This window comes from Ptiloglossa arizonensis, chromosome 9 (assembly GCF_051014685.1).
Source record: "Ptiloglossa arizonensis isolate GNS036 chromosome 9, iyPtiAriz1_principal, whole genome shotgun sequence".
NCBI classification, from domain to species: domain Eukaryota; kingdom Metazoa; phylum Arthropoda; class Insecta; order Hymenoptera; family Colletidae; genus Ptiloglossa; species Ptiloglossa arizonensis.
Window position 1 is genome coordinate 15,255,079 of NC_135056.1, and position 16,075 is coordinate 15,271,153.

A 16,075-nucleotide genomic window follows, 5' to 3' on the forward strand; every position below is an offset into this window, starting at 1 on the left:
CATCGAATCAAACGGACCGATAAGAACGAAGAGCATATCGGGACATGCAATTGCGCAAATGCTTGAATCATAGCAAGTCGATAATGACAATTCCCAAGACGGGTCGATAACCCAGAAATCGTTAAACCCCAATTACGTTTGACCCCGTGAGTTTAGAAGCCCGATTACGGTTGCTTGATACAAAGATTAACCTAGGTTAACCGTCGTTGCCGTTTCGTTCCTTAAACTCGAGCCTTTGCCGGCTAAACGTCGGACGTACGTTTTATTTCGTACCGTGTGGTACGATCAACAGAAATCATTCGTGCAAATTTGCATTCTACGATAGCACACGATGTTCGTCGGTCGATCGCGAAGCTGTAAAAATTAAACAGAACGACGCGAAACGTTTCACGTAGCTCGCGTTTAATCGAGCTTCCGTATCCCGGTATTTTCTCGCATTACGTAACAGTGTACTCCTGAAGACTGGTAAACGCTACACATGCAACAGGTTAAAGGGTCATTCAGCCACCAATTGTATCAAAGACGTCTTATCTACCCTTTTCTCTGCCCGAGTTTATTCTTCTTCGAGTAAAGCGAAACGCGAGACGTTTCACCGAGCAACCTGATTCCACGCGAAGAAAATATTAATATCTATCCGCAGACGCTCGTTGTTAGACTCGTTAAACACCCGTTGAAACGATGCTCGAATACGAAGGAAACCGTTAACGATCGTAACAGCGGAGTCGATGTTCTCGATCTCGTCCGACACCGAGCTCGACCTTTCGACGAGGAAACACGAACCGCCGTGACATCGACAGAATGCGAAATCGCATAATGAAATCTGTCGAACAATTTTTATTTGCGATACTCGACCGAGTACCGTTGCTATTAATTTCGTAGCATTGTCGCCGTTTAATTTTGCCCCGGCTTTACATATCTGTTTAACGGCGGTACGATTTACGATCGACGTCTAAACGGGGGCCCATGTAGGCCATTACGTAGAATCTCGAATCGACGTTGCATTAAAGGTATATAGCGTGAATTAGAATTTATAACCGGTCTTTATCGAGCGTTTCCACCTAATACCGAGCCATAAAATAAATATCACTCGACGATGGGACATAAAAGTTTAAGCAAAAAGCGTCCTGAGCCTCCTTCGCGCCGGATCTGTTAAATGGACTGTTAGCCGGGAATGGAGCGAAATTTTATTTTACCTTTAATACAGCGCTTACTAAAATTGATTTTCCCTGTGACCCTTTTGACGAGCGCACATCTCTATTCACTTAATAATAGCATACTCCCGCGTGCTTGCGAGTACGCTATTAGTCTCCCATTGGTCGAGCGCTCCATGTGACCAAACACTTTTCCGCTATCGTACCGAGGCGTGAAGAAATATAGAAAAAAAAAAAAAAAAAAATAAAGAAAAACGACAACGGAAAATAATATTTGATCGGCTTGATGATGATTTTTATCGTACGAAAAAGAGAGAAAAAAAAGAAAAAAAAATTGTACGTTGCTCGATCAGTGAAGCGGCAGTCCTGCTCGTATTAAATATCAATATTTTCAGTGTTCGAGCAGAGTGACCCAGTAATCTAATTTCCAGGCTGTTGTCCCGAAAGTTTCTCTATGAAAACATGATTATCGACCGCAGCATCTAGCATAACAGCTTGCAGCATCTAAAAGCCTGCAAGCGTCTAACGGGAAAGCCGTAACGTAATAATACTTTGTGTGCAATGTCGCCTCAGGTATTGCATTGGCTGGCAATGCAGCGCTAGAAACATTTGGAACGTCTGCGAGGAATGGCAAAGACTGTCCTGGTTGTGGGCACCGCGGGAAGAGAAGGTATATCGAGTGTACTCCTGATGTATAACACCGCGAGGAGAATCGTGCGAAAAATCTCACCGCTGCTCCAATCGTTTCATTGTGTCGATTTCCAGGTTGGTTTAGTGAAAGCACAATATCCAACAGCGCAGACGATCCCTGGTTTGTACCGACAACCGGGAAACGCATCCCAGCATTTGCTGCACAGTGAGAGCGATCTGAGGCTCGACGAGCAAGGAGCTTTTACCAGGTACGGAAACGATCGCGAACCGAACACAAACGAGACGGGGCCGCGTCGTTCAATTAGGAACGATCGAGTACTCGGTAGAACGAACATAGCGAGGTGATGCTCGAGTGACACGTAAAAGCGATACTCTCGAAGGGTGTGAAACGGCAAATGAATTTCTAGAATCGCAGCACCGCACAAACTCGCAACGTTTAACCCCCTTCGTGTATTTTAACCTTTAACACACTACACGTTTTAAAAAAAATACACAAAATTTATCTTCCGAAGATCTTGACTCCCGACGTTCAATCGCGCCATCGTTTTCAACCCTTATTTTTAAGCTAAATTCTTTAAGCTAAATTTTTTATGCTCGTTATATTTCTTCGACCAAGTACTTCGATATCCTGTTTCGTCGATGGTAAAATAAATGGTAGAGGAAAGCGTTGCGCGGGATGTATCTTTTACCCAAGTTGCAACGATGCATCTGAAAAAGTGCATCATTCTTCCCGCGTGTGAATATATCAGGGGAAGATATTCGAAAAATGAATAATTCGTGAGATATTCTGTAACGTAGAACTTATACGATAGAAACGGTTCGGTGAACGTTTGTAACGCGACGGTGTAAAACTTTTAAACATCTCTTCTAATAAAGCATATGCGCTATTATGAAATTTTAAATATCTCGTGACGCATTCATTTCCCGAACATGTTCCCCTAATACATTTATAGACCGAATAACGAAGCGAATCGATATATCGAAAAAGACATATATAGTTTCGATGAAAAAAAAAAATACAATTGCAGTGTTTCCTCTATCATTGTTTCTACCTTCGACGAAACAGATACGACCTGTCCCAATTGCATGACGTACACTCTCCTACGAAAGTATTGGAACGCTTGCAAAAAATAAACCTGAAAGATCACCAAGAAGTTATTATAATCTTTTAGAATTATTGCCAAGTTTGTTACTATAAGAAATATATATAATATATTGCACGTTATAATAAATATATAGAGTAATCAACCGTTGATAGAAATATTTACATTATGTTCCCTATAAATTAGTTAATTGTGAATATTTATGTACGACTGGTTAGTCGAAGTAAAATTATAGTCCGCGTACACAAAATGGTAATCGTTTTCATAGAAAGAAAGTCGATAATTTTTAGAAAAGAATACTGCACGAAAGAACGTGTAAAAGATTCCTGTGCCAAGTCGTTAAAAAAGTTTTAACGGAATACTGTCATTAATTACGGAACGATCGAAGTGTTGCGTGTTAATTTTGTATCGATAAAGGACAGTCTCAAAATATTACCCCGATATTGGCAATTTTGTGACCTACACCGACGTTCGACGGTACGATAATAATATTTTTCAGTAAGAGCACTCAAAATAATTGTATAAAATCGTTAATGGCTCGACTCGAATGATGCGTAAAATTAAATAACCGTCGCGTCGTTACAAGCAATACGGTTTACCGATTCATTATCGTTTACACGTAAAACAGTATTCTCATGTAAGACAAATTTTACTCGAATGCTATTAGTAAAAGTTTATCGCGTCTATATTTATAATAAAAATTATGCGGTCGTTTTTCAATAAGCACGCGATGTCTGCTCGGGTCGGCTAATCGATACTAAATACTTAATGCCACAAGTATCAAAACCGCGTAGCCGCAACACATAAAATCAAATTCACATTTCCCGTAGAATCAATCGTTCCACGTTTAATATTTCATCGATGAAACATTCGTACTGACGTGTGCGCCGAATTAGGAACGAATTCACGATTCGAACGAAACTGTATTATTAACAGTACCGATGTAATCGGTATACAATCCGAACACCGAGTACCACCTGTTACGGTATAATTATCAAAGATTACGTTCGGAAACACGAACGAAAACGATACCCAAAACGAGCAAGAAACAAACAAGAATAAGAAGCAAAAGCATAAGTGGAAGCCTTCTTTTACAAGGTCCCGACCTTTGATGTTTGCAGATTCGAGTCGGTGGACAGAGATCTACATCCACCATTGGGCGTTACTAGTAACACAATCCCACCGCAACCTTTGAGACCAGCACCCCAACCCAATCCAACACCTCCGCTAAATCCAGCGCCTCAATTAAAGTCAACAGCGCGTCCAAGGCCACCACCTATTCAAACCTCGAACACCGTGAATTACCTAAGAATGCAGGAAGCCGGACAAGGTCCTTTAACACCACCGCCATCGTTGCAACCGTCGCTTCCCACGAGATCTACCGGGCTCTCGATCTTCGATTTCCAGAGCAAACCGATGAAGAACTATGGATTGTACAAAACGTCCAACGAGCACGTCCCGTTTCATTTCGACGGCGATACACCGAAATCCGTCACGGAGAACATCCAAATGACGTCGTACGGTACACAGAATCACGTAGACCCGAGGCTGAGATACGAAGTCGAGGAGAAGGAACGACGGAAAGACGTCAGATGCAATCCTTATAGACAATTCGACGCCAGTGTCGAGTCGACAACGATCAGATACGGAGTGGATGGCGTGCCTATAGCTACCTTGGATGGCAAAGAGGACGAGGACGGTAACACGAGCTATGGTAGCTACAACATCGTCCAAAGGAGTCACACGATACGTCAGCATGTCAGGAATGATTCGAGAGCCACGCCGAGCAGTTTCGGCATGACGAATTCCACGAATGCTGCCAGCCAGACAACCATGGAATCGATATACGGGCCCGAGGCACTGTCTAAGATGCTGCAGAGCACTCAGAGCCTCGGCAACGAACTCGATCATAAGAGCAACGAGATGCAGAGCATCGAGATGACTCCCTTCAGGAGTTCCAGCCTACAGGACGACATCGGCTCGTCCTACTTGTACCGTGAGTCCCAAGGTTTACCGTTACAGGATCAAGAGCACGTGTTGTACGACGACACCACACCGGAATCGATTAACGCGATGAAATTCAACAACGAATCGGCCTCGAGTCCGGTACCACCACCACCAGCGCCCCCCGATCCACCGAAAGACGTGCCAAAAAAAAACGGGCCCACCACCGGCGAGAGTATATTCAACGCGTTGAGATTGGTGACCTCGCAGAGTTACATCGACGCGTCGAAATTTTACAAGTAGGTTGTCCCGATCGTCGAACGAGAAGCGCGACCAGAGTCCTCGATACTCTACTAACCGAATTTACCATTCGATACTCGGCAGCTCGGTCCATAATTCGGCGCAGCAATGTTTTACATTCCCGCCGCGATCGCCGTCAATGGTCGAGGACAACATCGACAATCAATTGCAAGACGAAGCTCAAAATATTTACGCGGAGAACGATGTCGATGTGATGGGATCCAACGGTGCCAGACGTGGCTCCGATCTTTACAGTCCTGAGCTTAATTTGGAAGCTCATAGAACAGCGCGAGAAGTATATATATACATATATGTATATATATATATATTATATATATATATATATATATATATATATGAATATATGTTTAATTTAAACGATCACAAGAGTTTCGTTCGAACGTGTCAATTAATTTTAACGTCGCGTTTACAGGTGTATAATAGTTTGCAAAACCCTCCCACATCCCCGTTGTTACTCAAAGATCAAGAGATGTACAACTACGAGATGGATCCTAGTTTCACGAGAACCTCCGAGGTATGGAAACTCTACGATCGATCGGATCGAACGATCGAATTCGAACTAATGAGGACTATTTCCAGGATATCCTGAACAGTATCGAGCAGAGAAGAAAAAGTATGGAAATACAGAACGGGATTCTCAGCGAACTCAACGAGCTCGACGAAGCTGATCCGTTAAGTTTTCAGTACGCGTCGTATTCAATCGATTTTATCCGTTAGAATGACACCGATAGATTAATCCGATCAACTCGTTTTACAGAAAGCATAACAATCAAGAATTTTACGCCGCGCAGGAGGAGAATCTACTGCTGAGACGAAAATCGACCCAGGTACGGAACTTCTTTTTAGTTTCGTATCCGTGAGAACTCGAACGAATCGTAGAGGGATACGTTACGATCACGGTTGGGAGAAATAATCGCTGAGTGCAATGTGTAATTCGTAGAATTTGGAAGATGCGTTCATCGCGAATTACAGCCTGGGCCGTGGATCCCAAGGTTCGGACCTGGATTGCCTATTGGAAGAAACTACCCCAAAGAGGGCAATAAGCTGCGAGAGTGTGTGCTCGGACACCAGCGAGGAACTTCACGATCCCGAAGAAACAATGATCGTCGGTTACATTTGTGTCACCATCGAATACGATAGATGGAGTGGCCGTGGAGCCGAGAGCGAGGGTGAGCTTCTGGTCCATCTCCTCGAGGCCAGGAAACTCGTAACGCCGGACGGTCAACCCGCCCAGGATACTTTTGTCAGGTTCGATTCTTTCCTTCGATGTATCGTAAACCATCTCGAACGTAAATTAACGAAAAAACGTTGCTCTTTCTAGAGTATACCTGTTACCCGACAGACAGTTGTCGGGGAAGACCAGACTGTACAGGGACAGTCCATCGCCCAGTTATCAGGAGAAATTCTTCTTCAATCTTCACGGTGATCCCACGGGCAAAACTCTTCTTATCGAAGTGAGTCTCGACGAAACTACGAAGGAAAATAAGTCCGGTAATTAATTCGTTGTAACGATATGTACATTGAATATGCAAGGTGTTCTCCGACGAGTCCAACATCGGCGGCGATGAGTCTCTTATCGGTGAGGCGAGATTACAACTCGAACTCGCGCCAAGGGTGCCAGCAACCACCACCTGGTTGCAACTCGAAGGATCACTTCTCCCAACGCCACGGTTAGGGGAGTTGATGTTCTCTCTGAGCTACTTGTTCACAGCAGAGAGGCTCACTCTGGTCGTCGTGAAAGCTAAGAATTTACGCGGCGCCGGTAGCGTGCCCGGAGACTTCTTCGTTAAGGTACTTCTAATAACGATCGGTCCGATATTTATTACAAATATGATCAATACGATAGAATTGTATCGTAGATACTGGAACAAAAAATGTATTGTATATTTAACGTGTTACAAAGGTTTACTTACTGCAACAAGGAAGAAAGGTGCACAAGAAAAGGACATCGATTAAAAAAGGAGAGAATAATCCAATCTTTAATGAGTCTATCATTTTCAATGTGCCCACTAACATTCTAAAGGTTTGAATCGTTTTTCTCCGTCATTTGGACTTTACGCGTAAACGAAACGCATCTTTTCAGCGAATCGTGTTTGTTTCAATTCGATGTTCTGTTTTCAGACTATACAGTTGAGATTGAAGGTCGCGGAAATAAACAGCGAACAGGGCGTAAATTCGAAACCGATCTCCGTGGGACAGATTATCATCGGACCCACGTCAACCGGAAGAGCTCTGGAACATTGGAAGCAGATGTTAACCCCTTTGAGACATCCTGTCGCCAAGTGGCACCCGCTCAGGAAGTGACCATGCGAAGCTACCAGACAAGATTTAGTAAAATCGGGGGAAAACTCTGATCCAGGATAGAATTTATTTTCTATTCGCGCGTAATGATTATTGCTCACCTTCAGCAATGAAGTGCTAAAACGCACCGAAGACTGCAGTTCTACAAATCTTAAAGAAATTTGCAAACACGTTGCGTTAATAACTTTCTCGAGGTCGAAGAAACAAATGTACCACTGTGATCCCCTGATTTTAATATCGTTGAAAACTTTCGGAGAATGTTAACGCGAGAAATTTACCCTAACGGCGAGCAAGTTCGTACCATCGAAGAGGTAGAAACTAATGTGAAAAAAAGGAATGAAAATTTTCGAACCAGAGGTCTATTGAAAAATTTATACAAATCATCGCCCAAAAAGCATGAAATCGTTAAACGTGCAGGCGTTGCGACGCGTTACCGATCAATTTGAAAACCGATTAACGAAGTCTCGCGAAATTCGAAAATCCAGATGAACCATTTTTCGCGTTAAGTTCCTAACGTTGGTACGATCGAAATGTACGTATTCATCAGGGATCTTATTTATATCGATCGGTCTTTAAAAAAAGGATCGAACGATCTTACGATAATCGGTGAAATCATAAGTGTCCTGTAGTTTCGTTTCGAGGTGTATGTATACACGGAGACGGATAACGTTACCCGACTTTGTGCACAGAGTACAGTTGTCGTTGGCGGTCCGTTTCACGCATTGTGAACAATTAATTCAACAATCTACAATCCACCGTTTCCTACAAAATGATATAAATTTCAATGTCGATCTATCCTGTCGTACATGTATTAAATGGAAATGCATGATATGTTGTGTCACCTAATGTAAGATTCAAAAGGACGGCTCCGTGACCGAATTTCCGCTTGGTGCGTTCGCTTTTACGAAATACGAGAAATGGTTAACACGGCTACGTGTCAACTGGAAAGAAAATCACACGAATAACAGACTAAACCGAGCGGATGATAAATTCGCGTAAACCACGGAGCACGTATCAATCATTTCAGACTGATGTTATCGATATCAAAATCATCGTCAGGCACAAATCGCTATAGGCTCTAAATGGATCTACATCGTCGTTCGCATCGTGCGTCCCTCCACGAGGAAGGTTCGAACGAACTTTGCGACGACTATAAAAATCCCCATACAAAGCTCAAATATGTATATTAATATTTTATATACGGCCGGTAAACGTCAAGGCCAAGGAAGATAGTATTCTACTCCCTATTCGTTTCATTCGTTGTTGGCGAATCGGGTGAATTACGTACGAATCGGAAAGAAAAAAAAACAGAAATAAAACGAAAACTATCAAAGAGAATCAAGCGCACCAATGTAAATTAGCAGAAGTGAACGACGTTTCGTTTATGCTTGTCTCGTTTGCTGAATATACAACGTACACGCGCGTACGTAGGCACTTATGTACGTGCACAAATTTTAAACGCAAAATCTTAATCGAACCTTCCTTACGTGTAAAAAAAAATTTCATTGAAACATTCCGTGTGTAATCGCATTAATCTAACAATAAGATTAAAAATGCATAGGAGACATATTTATTATTAAGCGAGTATTCCTTTACGAAAGAGAAGAACACTGTAACGATTTTTAACCACCATTGTTTCTCGATTCACGGTCAAAAGTTTACGTCTTTCGCTTATCTTACGATTTTCGGTTCTCTTATTCCGACATATCAAGTTGAATCTCGCTCGTTGTTTCACGAACCGCCAGCCACGTCGCTGATGATGAAAAGGAGAATATTAATAACGTTTCGGCAATTCGCCGGCTATTAAAGGATTCATTGCGAGATCGAAGAATTTATGAACGATAGAAATCCCGGTTCGGGAGTTTTATCGTAATTGTAAACGTTGTTGTTCCCAATGGACTGTTAATGTTTGTACAGAGTTTATTAACGACGTACTCGACGTGCAGAGCATTTCTCTTCGAAACGTTCTTCTCTCTCCTAACCGGTGACGATCGTTCTTTCACTTTTCAATGTTTTCTTCTTCTTCCTCGTCGCCACGACTTGCCACCTTTTTCTATCGTTTCATCCCCATCGACGTCTACGTGTCGTCGGTTTTCTTCTTCCTCTCCCACCATTACAGTACTTGACGCTCGGCCGAATTATACAATCTTTAAACAATGCAGGGTCGGTGCAAAACCGCTGCCGGTTGTTTGTATCGAGAGGTAGAGTTTAACAATGAAATTCATGCGTCGACTTGATCCTAAAAATTTACTCGAGCACGATTCCATTGGACGTTTCAGTTTACAATGATGTCGTTAACGGTGATAATAAAAATTATTGATAATCGAAGATACACTGACATTCGGTCGAAACTATTTCGGAGTCACGCGACAAATTTCAAAGAAAATCAAACACAGCGAACGATAATAATTGTTCGCTCGATAAGCTATCGACAGTACTTTGCAAGAATTTTTAAAGAATCCTGAATTTTGATCTCATTGATACCGATTCTTACTATTCGATGGTAATCGGATGATTAAATGTTTCTCCGAGCGCCGAACGATGATATCGATAATTTCGTAGTTACGTCAGTAATGACGAACTTCCCGTTGTTTACGACCAACGGAATCGTCAGAGTAAATCGAACGAATTAGATAGCCTTTCGGACCTCATAGCCTATTCTATACCTGTAAATTTTGTACCTCTTCGTACACGATAAAACTTAACAAACTAATCCTTCGTATACGCGCAGACATGTACACACACACGCACGCTGGCGGGCACACGCGCGCACGCGTGCATATATACATATACAACTATACATTATAGATACCATTACGAGCAAATTTTACACTCTATACTATACATTTTTTGTCATAAATGCCGACTATTTGAATCCATACTTATGAACTTATTCAGGTTTTTTCTATCGCCAACTTACTATGGGACTAATATCGCTGAATTCTCATTATCTTCATAAATATATTTGTAAATTATCCATCGTGGACGATATGTATCTCTGCATCGTTTCGTACAAAGTGATCTGTGAGTACGATCGTGATTAATCGTTTTTCGTACGATGCGACCAAAACCAAAAACGATACCGTGAATTACGGACTCGCGTGAGAGTCAACAATGATCTCTCAACGAGGAAACATATTATGAAATTTGCTAACGCGACGTTATCCTTGCGAGGACTAACGCTCGGCCTTTAAAGGATACATCGTCTAGCCCTATCAACGATCAAGGCAGCTCGTATTGATAGAATTCCGAAGAAGGAGAAACGATTTTACGGTTTTTTTTTTTTTTTTTTTTTTTTGATAGGGTTCACAGTCGTGAACCACCGATATCGATGAAACGATATTCCAAAATTTCAAATACAACAACTCGGTCGCTCGATGCTTCTTCTCCCTGTATAAAATTCATCAACCCTTATGGTCCGGTATCGTTACTTTCCCCGTGACTAACAAGTCAAAGCGACGAAATACGATTAATCGAGGCATCCTCGCGCTCCACTTTGTACTCACGAAACCGTACGTAGTACGTATGTATAATCTGTATACATGTAAGTCGAATTATCATTTAACACTGTTGTACATCAGCACAAAACTAATCTTTTATTCTTAATACCTATGTGACGGGCGCGCGCGCACACATACATACATACGTAGGTAGAAGCGGATGTGTGTGTGTATGTGTGTGTCTGTGCTCGTGCATGTATATGTTACGATACATACTAAGTTTACTGTTAAACTGGAATATATTACATACGGCGCAGAATGATGACAGGGAAAGAACAATATTGATGATGTTCAATAGCTTGCTTCTCGTTTACCAGAATTTAGTTTTGTCAAAGGCTAGCTATATATAGGGGAGAGAAAGGAGCAAGAGGGAGAGAATGAGAGAGTGTGCGTGTGACTGTGCGTGCGCGCGCTTGTATGCGCGTGAAAGAAAGAGAAAATGGGTCAGAGAGACAGGAATGAAATGGCAAGCAAAATGCGAGGAAGGGATTACGCGAATGATAGTAAGAAAGAGAATAAGGAGAACAAAAAAAAATGGAAAAAAGAATGATGATGACAATAATAATGCTAAGCGATTCGTACCACAAACAACAGAGTTGATAACTGCTATGATAACAACGTTACGCTGGTTATACATACGAAAGTTCGATCGATTAGAATTCGTTCTCAATTCGTACACTTTATTGATCTTGTTATTTGATTACAAAATTTTTTGATTGATCGCTACGAGTAAAATTTTTGAACGACATTGTATTTTAATATTACCATTGCACTACATTCTACGCTAATCTGGCTGATAAATTCGTGTAAACTGCACATGGTGCAAGAATGAAATTTAGAAAATGGTCGAGGATTTCATAGAAAAATAACAATAGGTGAAGGTGTCGAAACTATTTTGGTGTAAATTTGTGCAATGCAATGAAGTTCGTTGCGGGTAAAAAGTACGAACAAAATGTTTTGTTACAATCGTATAATTGTGTTTGTAAGCTAGAATTATAGGCAGCAGAGCGTTGAGATAGTTTAAAAATAATTATCGTTTCATCAAGTGGAGGGTATAAAGGTTTATTTTAAAAAGAACAAAAATTTCTGGTAAAGTAACAATTGACGCTTGCACCTATCGATTTTACTATGCCAGACTACCTTCGAAACTCGTATGTTCAATTTTTTCGAGTCACCGTATTTTTCGAGATTTGTTTATAGATTAATTGAAACGAATCACAGTATAGATTTTTATTTATTTTATTCTACCGATATAACATTCTATTGTAACGCAATAGTCGTATCTATTATATAATTATACTGCAGTTAATTGTGTTTCATTTATTTACTTTAGCCATTTAACGATACAAAAAATTGTTATTAGTTATAAAATTCGATCCATAATATTATGACACCTTATAATTTGTAATCGCTATGAACATTGTGGGACGAATCGCAGCGTGTAGCCATTGCATGAGTGTACGATTCATACAAAAGTACTATAAAGTTTAAATTGTTTTATATTTTTGTTACGCCTCTCTGTGATATAATAAGGGCACATTCACCTCACCCTGTATATGCATTAATCTTTGTATCTTATGGATTAAGGTAAAACTTTTTGAAGAACAATCCTTGCCAAACCCTTTCTATTACATTTCGGATTATGCTCGTGCGTACCATCAAGTTGTAAAAGAAATCAAATCGAAAAAATTTAAACAATCGCAAAGTACTCACAAGTTGCAGACATTATTGTATGTACTTAACGGACTTAAGGGAATTGTTAAAGCGATTATAGATTACAATATCATACATACAGACTGAGTCGTTTAAAACAAATACGTTAAAATACTGATAGAACTTTATTTAAAATCTGACAGATACTTTAAAATACAAAATATTTCAACCTTAAACAATAGTTTTATTGCTGCAAAAAAAGAAAACTGTAAAGGAAGTAAGACTTGCTTAAAACATTGAAAGAATTAAGAAATTTAATTTTTCGATGATATTCTAAAAAATTTTATAATTTTATTTTTTTCAATATTAAATGAATAAAATGTATGGTATCTGTCCACAAAAAAGACGAAATCAAAAAACTATTTCCAATGACAGTTTTAATTGATTCAGTCTAATAACTACTTTTTTCTAAAAGAACTGTAAGGGTGAATTATCTATATACCATTAAATACTTAGATTCACCGTATGTGTGCTTTTATTTCTCAGTTTTATGATCTCGATGTTACATGTCTATTTAAAAGTATAGATTTATTGAATGGAAGAACTACGTGAAAATTTGTCTAGAATTAAATATTGATTTTAGCAATAGTAACATATCCCTTAAGATAAGGTACGTTCGAGCTTATGCTTGCGAAAGGTATAAGGTGTATCGTTACACATTACATTATACAGTACTAATTATAAACCAAACAAAAAAAAAACAACCTTATATTAATACTGTGAAAAAAAATATATTACAAATGAGGACGTTAATTACTATACAAACGTTTAATAAATACACAGAGAATCACGTACTATTAACTATACATTATCATTGTTACTCATGGTTGCGGTTCTATTTACACAATTCGTTTACTGAATAAATTCGAAACAAATATATTTGAAGTAAGAACCAATGCTTTCCACTTCGTAATTAAAAAATCCTAAAACCCTCTAATATAACCATTTTTGGAAAAAAAAACAATGAGTATTCTTCAAATTCAAATACTCTTCTTAATACAATGAACATTAACTAATTCGAACTGAAATGATATTTTTTATATTTTTATAAACGAGCTTGTATTATTACAATTCCATAGTATAAATATGATTTTGTAAAAATATTTACTTGATTCACGCTAAGTTAACATAATTTTCGTTTTTTAAATTTCAATCGTAATACGCATTACAGTTATAGAAATGAAAACATACGAAAAGTTAACTTATATTGTACAACAAAATGGTACTTGTAGTTCGTTTCATTAGATCGCGCTATTAAAAAGTGTAATTTAAAAGAAGATAAAACACATTATGCAGTAAATATTAAAACAGAAATATATCGTATAAAAATCAAAGGACATCTTACTGTCAAGATACGTTAGAATTGATGGTATACCCAACCTAAATTTTCGAAAATTATACCAGATTTGATTTTTACCATAACCTTCAAGAACAATGAATAGATTCGAGTACATTGAATCTCGACTTTTTCCAAATGAAATTTATATAAGACGCGATATGGGCGTACACTTATACGACGGTGACATAAAGGTGCATATAATTAATTATGCTATTTAAATAGAATTAAAGATAACCTCTAATTTATTGACAGACAAATTTTGAAAATGGCGAATTAATTCTTACAAGCCATAGAATCCTTTGGGGAAGACCTGGTGATATATCTCGTGGTTATACATGTCTTTCATTATCTCTTCACCACATTATTTTTTTTGAAGAAGAAGCTTCTAGTTCATTTTCCTTTGGACTTAGTAAAAAGATTATTCTACATCTGTCTGAAGCTATAACTGGTATGCTTTGATCGTACAAAAATGTGTTTATGAATGGAGACTTTGAAATTAATCAGTTTTATATAATATTTATCTTTTTAGATAAAATGCCTGGTCCTTTGGATAATAGCTTATATAATTATATCAAATTATCGTTTAAAGAAGGTTTAGACTCAAATTTTATTGTACAGTTATCCGATACTATTATAAGGCGGACTTGGGAATTAACACCCATTATGCCTATGAAACAGTCTGATTCTAATATTGGTAATGTCAAACCAATTCCACAAATAAAAACAAGAACTGGCATCATAGGTATAGAAAGAAGTCTTCAGGAACAACAGAAAGCAACGGATGAAAGTATATCAATGGCATTTCAAGACCTCAAGAAACTTATGGAAATGGCCAAAGACATGGTTTCTGTTTCAAAAACCATTTCAGCAAAAATACGGGTAACTCTCAACAGTTACTTTGTAAAATTGACATTCATAATCAAAGACCATTGCAGGAGAGGCAAGGAGACATCACAGAGGATGAAACGGTCAGATTTAAATCCTACTTAATGAGCCTTGGTATCGATGATCCTGTAACACGTGATGCATACAAGAATAGTAATGAATATTTCAAACAATTGGCAAAACAACTGGCAGATATTTTAGAAGAACCGGTTAAAGTTAATATATTTAATAATTACTAGTAGATCAAAAATATTTAATATATTTAGCAAACACCATTTTGTAGGAAGTTGGAGGAATGATGACGTTGACAGATGTTTACTGTCGTGTAAATAGAGCTAGAGGCTTGGAACTTCTGTCACCAGAAGATTTATTAAATGCTAGTAGACAATTAGCACCTTTAAATTTACCTATAGTATTGAGAGTTTTTGATAGTGGAGTTATGGTTCTCCAGATTCGATCTCATGATGATAATACAATTGTTGATGTCATAGCCAATCTGGTAAGCATTTCATTCAGAGAATTTTCACATGGAATTTAATTTTTTCTCTTTATTGTAGATACATGAAAAAGGATCACTAACAGCAGAAGAACTTGCACAATCAGAAGGTATATCTGTTCTTCTAGCACGTGAAAGATTACTAGTCACAGAAAAAAATGGAAAAGCGTGTAGAGATGACACAATTGAAGTGTTAAGATTTTACCCAAATTTATTTTTAGAGAAAGATGATTAATGCCGGTCTTCTGGCTGCCATTTAAATATAAATACGTATTAAGTTTTAAACGGACATAGTTTGTCCGTAATATAAAACACGTTATTAAAACTTTATATATTTTTTGTGCCTTTACATATTCCACTCAAATCAATCAAAGTAAACATTAAATATCTAAAATATCTAAATATCTGAACAGCATATTGATTCAATAATAAAAAAAAATCTGTTTTATTCTGAAATTAATATCTATTCTAATTGACATTTTTAATAAATAAAAGGAAAATCAAGAAACTTTTTGCATTATAAATGCACATAAAAACTTACTCTTTATTGATGGCTAATTTGAAATAAAACTACCAAGTTGTAATTGTTAACTATTCTATATAAGTATCTGCATATGAATAAATAATTATTTAATATGTAAGCATTTGTAAATAAATATTTTACACATACA

General features: G+C 38.4%; 2 protein-coding genes across 2 annotated transcripts in view; both read left to right on the plus strand.

Annotated features, from left to right (window-relative positions):
* Positions 1–7,477, plus strand: part of LOC143151070 (uncharacterized) — a 66,194-nt gene extending 58,717 nt beyond the window's left edge. Inside the window, exons 3-14 of the mRNA XM_076319846.1 lie at positions 1,725–1,821; positions 1,917–2,050; positions 4,027–5,148; positions 5,234–5,444; positions 5,583–5,684; positions 5,750–5,853; positions 5,928–5,997; positions 6,111–6,418; positions 6,492–6,624; positions 6,704–6,961; positions 7,074–7,193; positions 7,292–7,477. Of these exons, the coding sequence (XP_076175961.1) occupies positions 1,725–1,821; positions 1,917–2,050; positions 4,027–5,148; positions 5,234–5,444; positions 5,583–5,684; positions 5,750–5,853; positions 5,928–5,997; positions 6,111–6,418; positions 6,492–6,624; positions 6,704–6,961; positions 7,074–7,193; positions 7,292–7,474 (2,842 nt within the window). The 3' untranslated portion in view covers positions 7,475–7,477. The remainder of the gene's footprint in view (positions 1–1,724; positions 1,822–1,916; positions 2,051–4,026; positions 5,149–5,233; positions 5,445–5,582; positions 5,685–5,749; positions 5,854–5,927; positions 5,998–6,110; positions 6,419–6,491; positions 6,625–6,703; positions 6,962–7,073; positions 7,194–7,291) is intronic.
* A 6,434-nt stretch (positions 7,478–13,911) lies between these two features.
* Vps36 (vacuolar protein sorting 36) lies at positions 13,912–15,975 on the plus strand. Its single transcript, XM_076319971.1, has 6 exons — positions 13,912–14,214; positions 14,276–14,471; positions 14,553–14,902; positions 14,959–15,123; positions 15,192–15,407; positions 15,466–15,975. The coding sequence occupies exons 1-6, from the start codon at positions 14,119–14,121 to the stop codon at positions 15,637–15,639; spliced, it is 1,197 nt and encodes a 398-aa protein (XP_076176086.1). The 5' UTR covers positions 13,912–14,118; the 3' UTR covers positions 15,640–15,975.
* Positions 15,976–16,075: the final 100 nt, after the last annotated feature.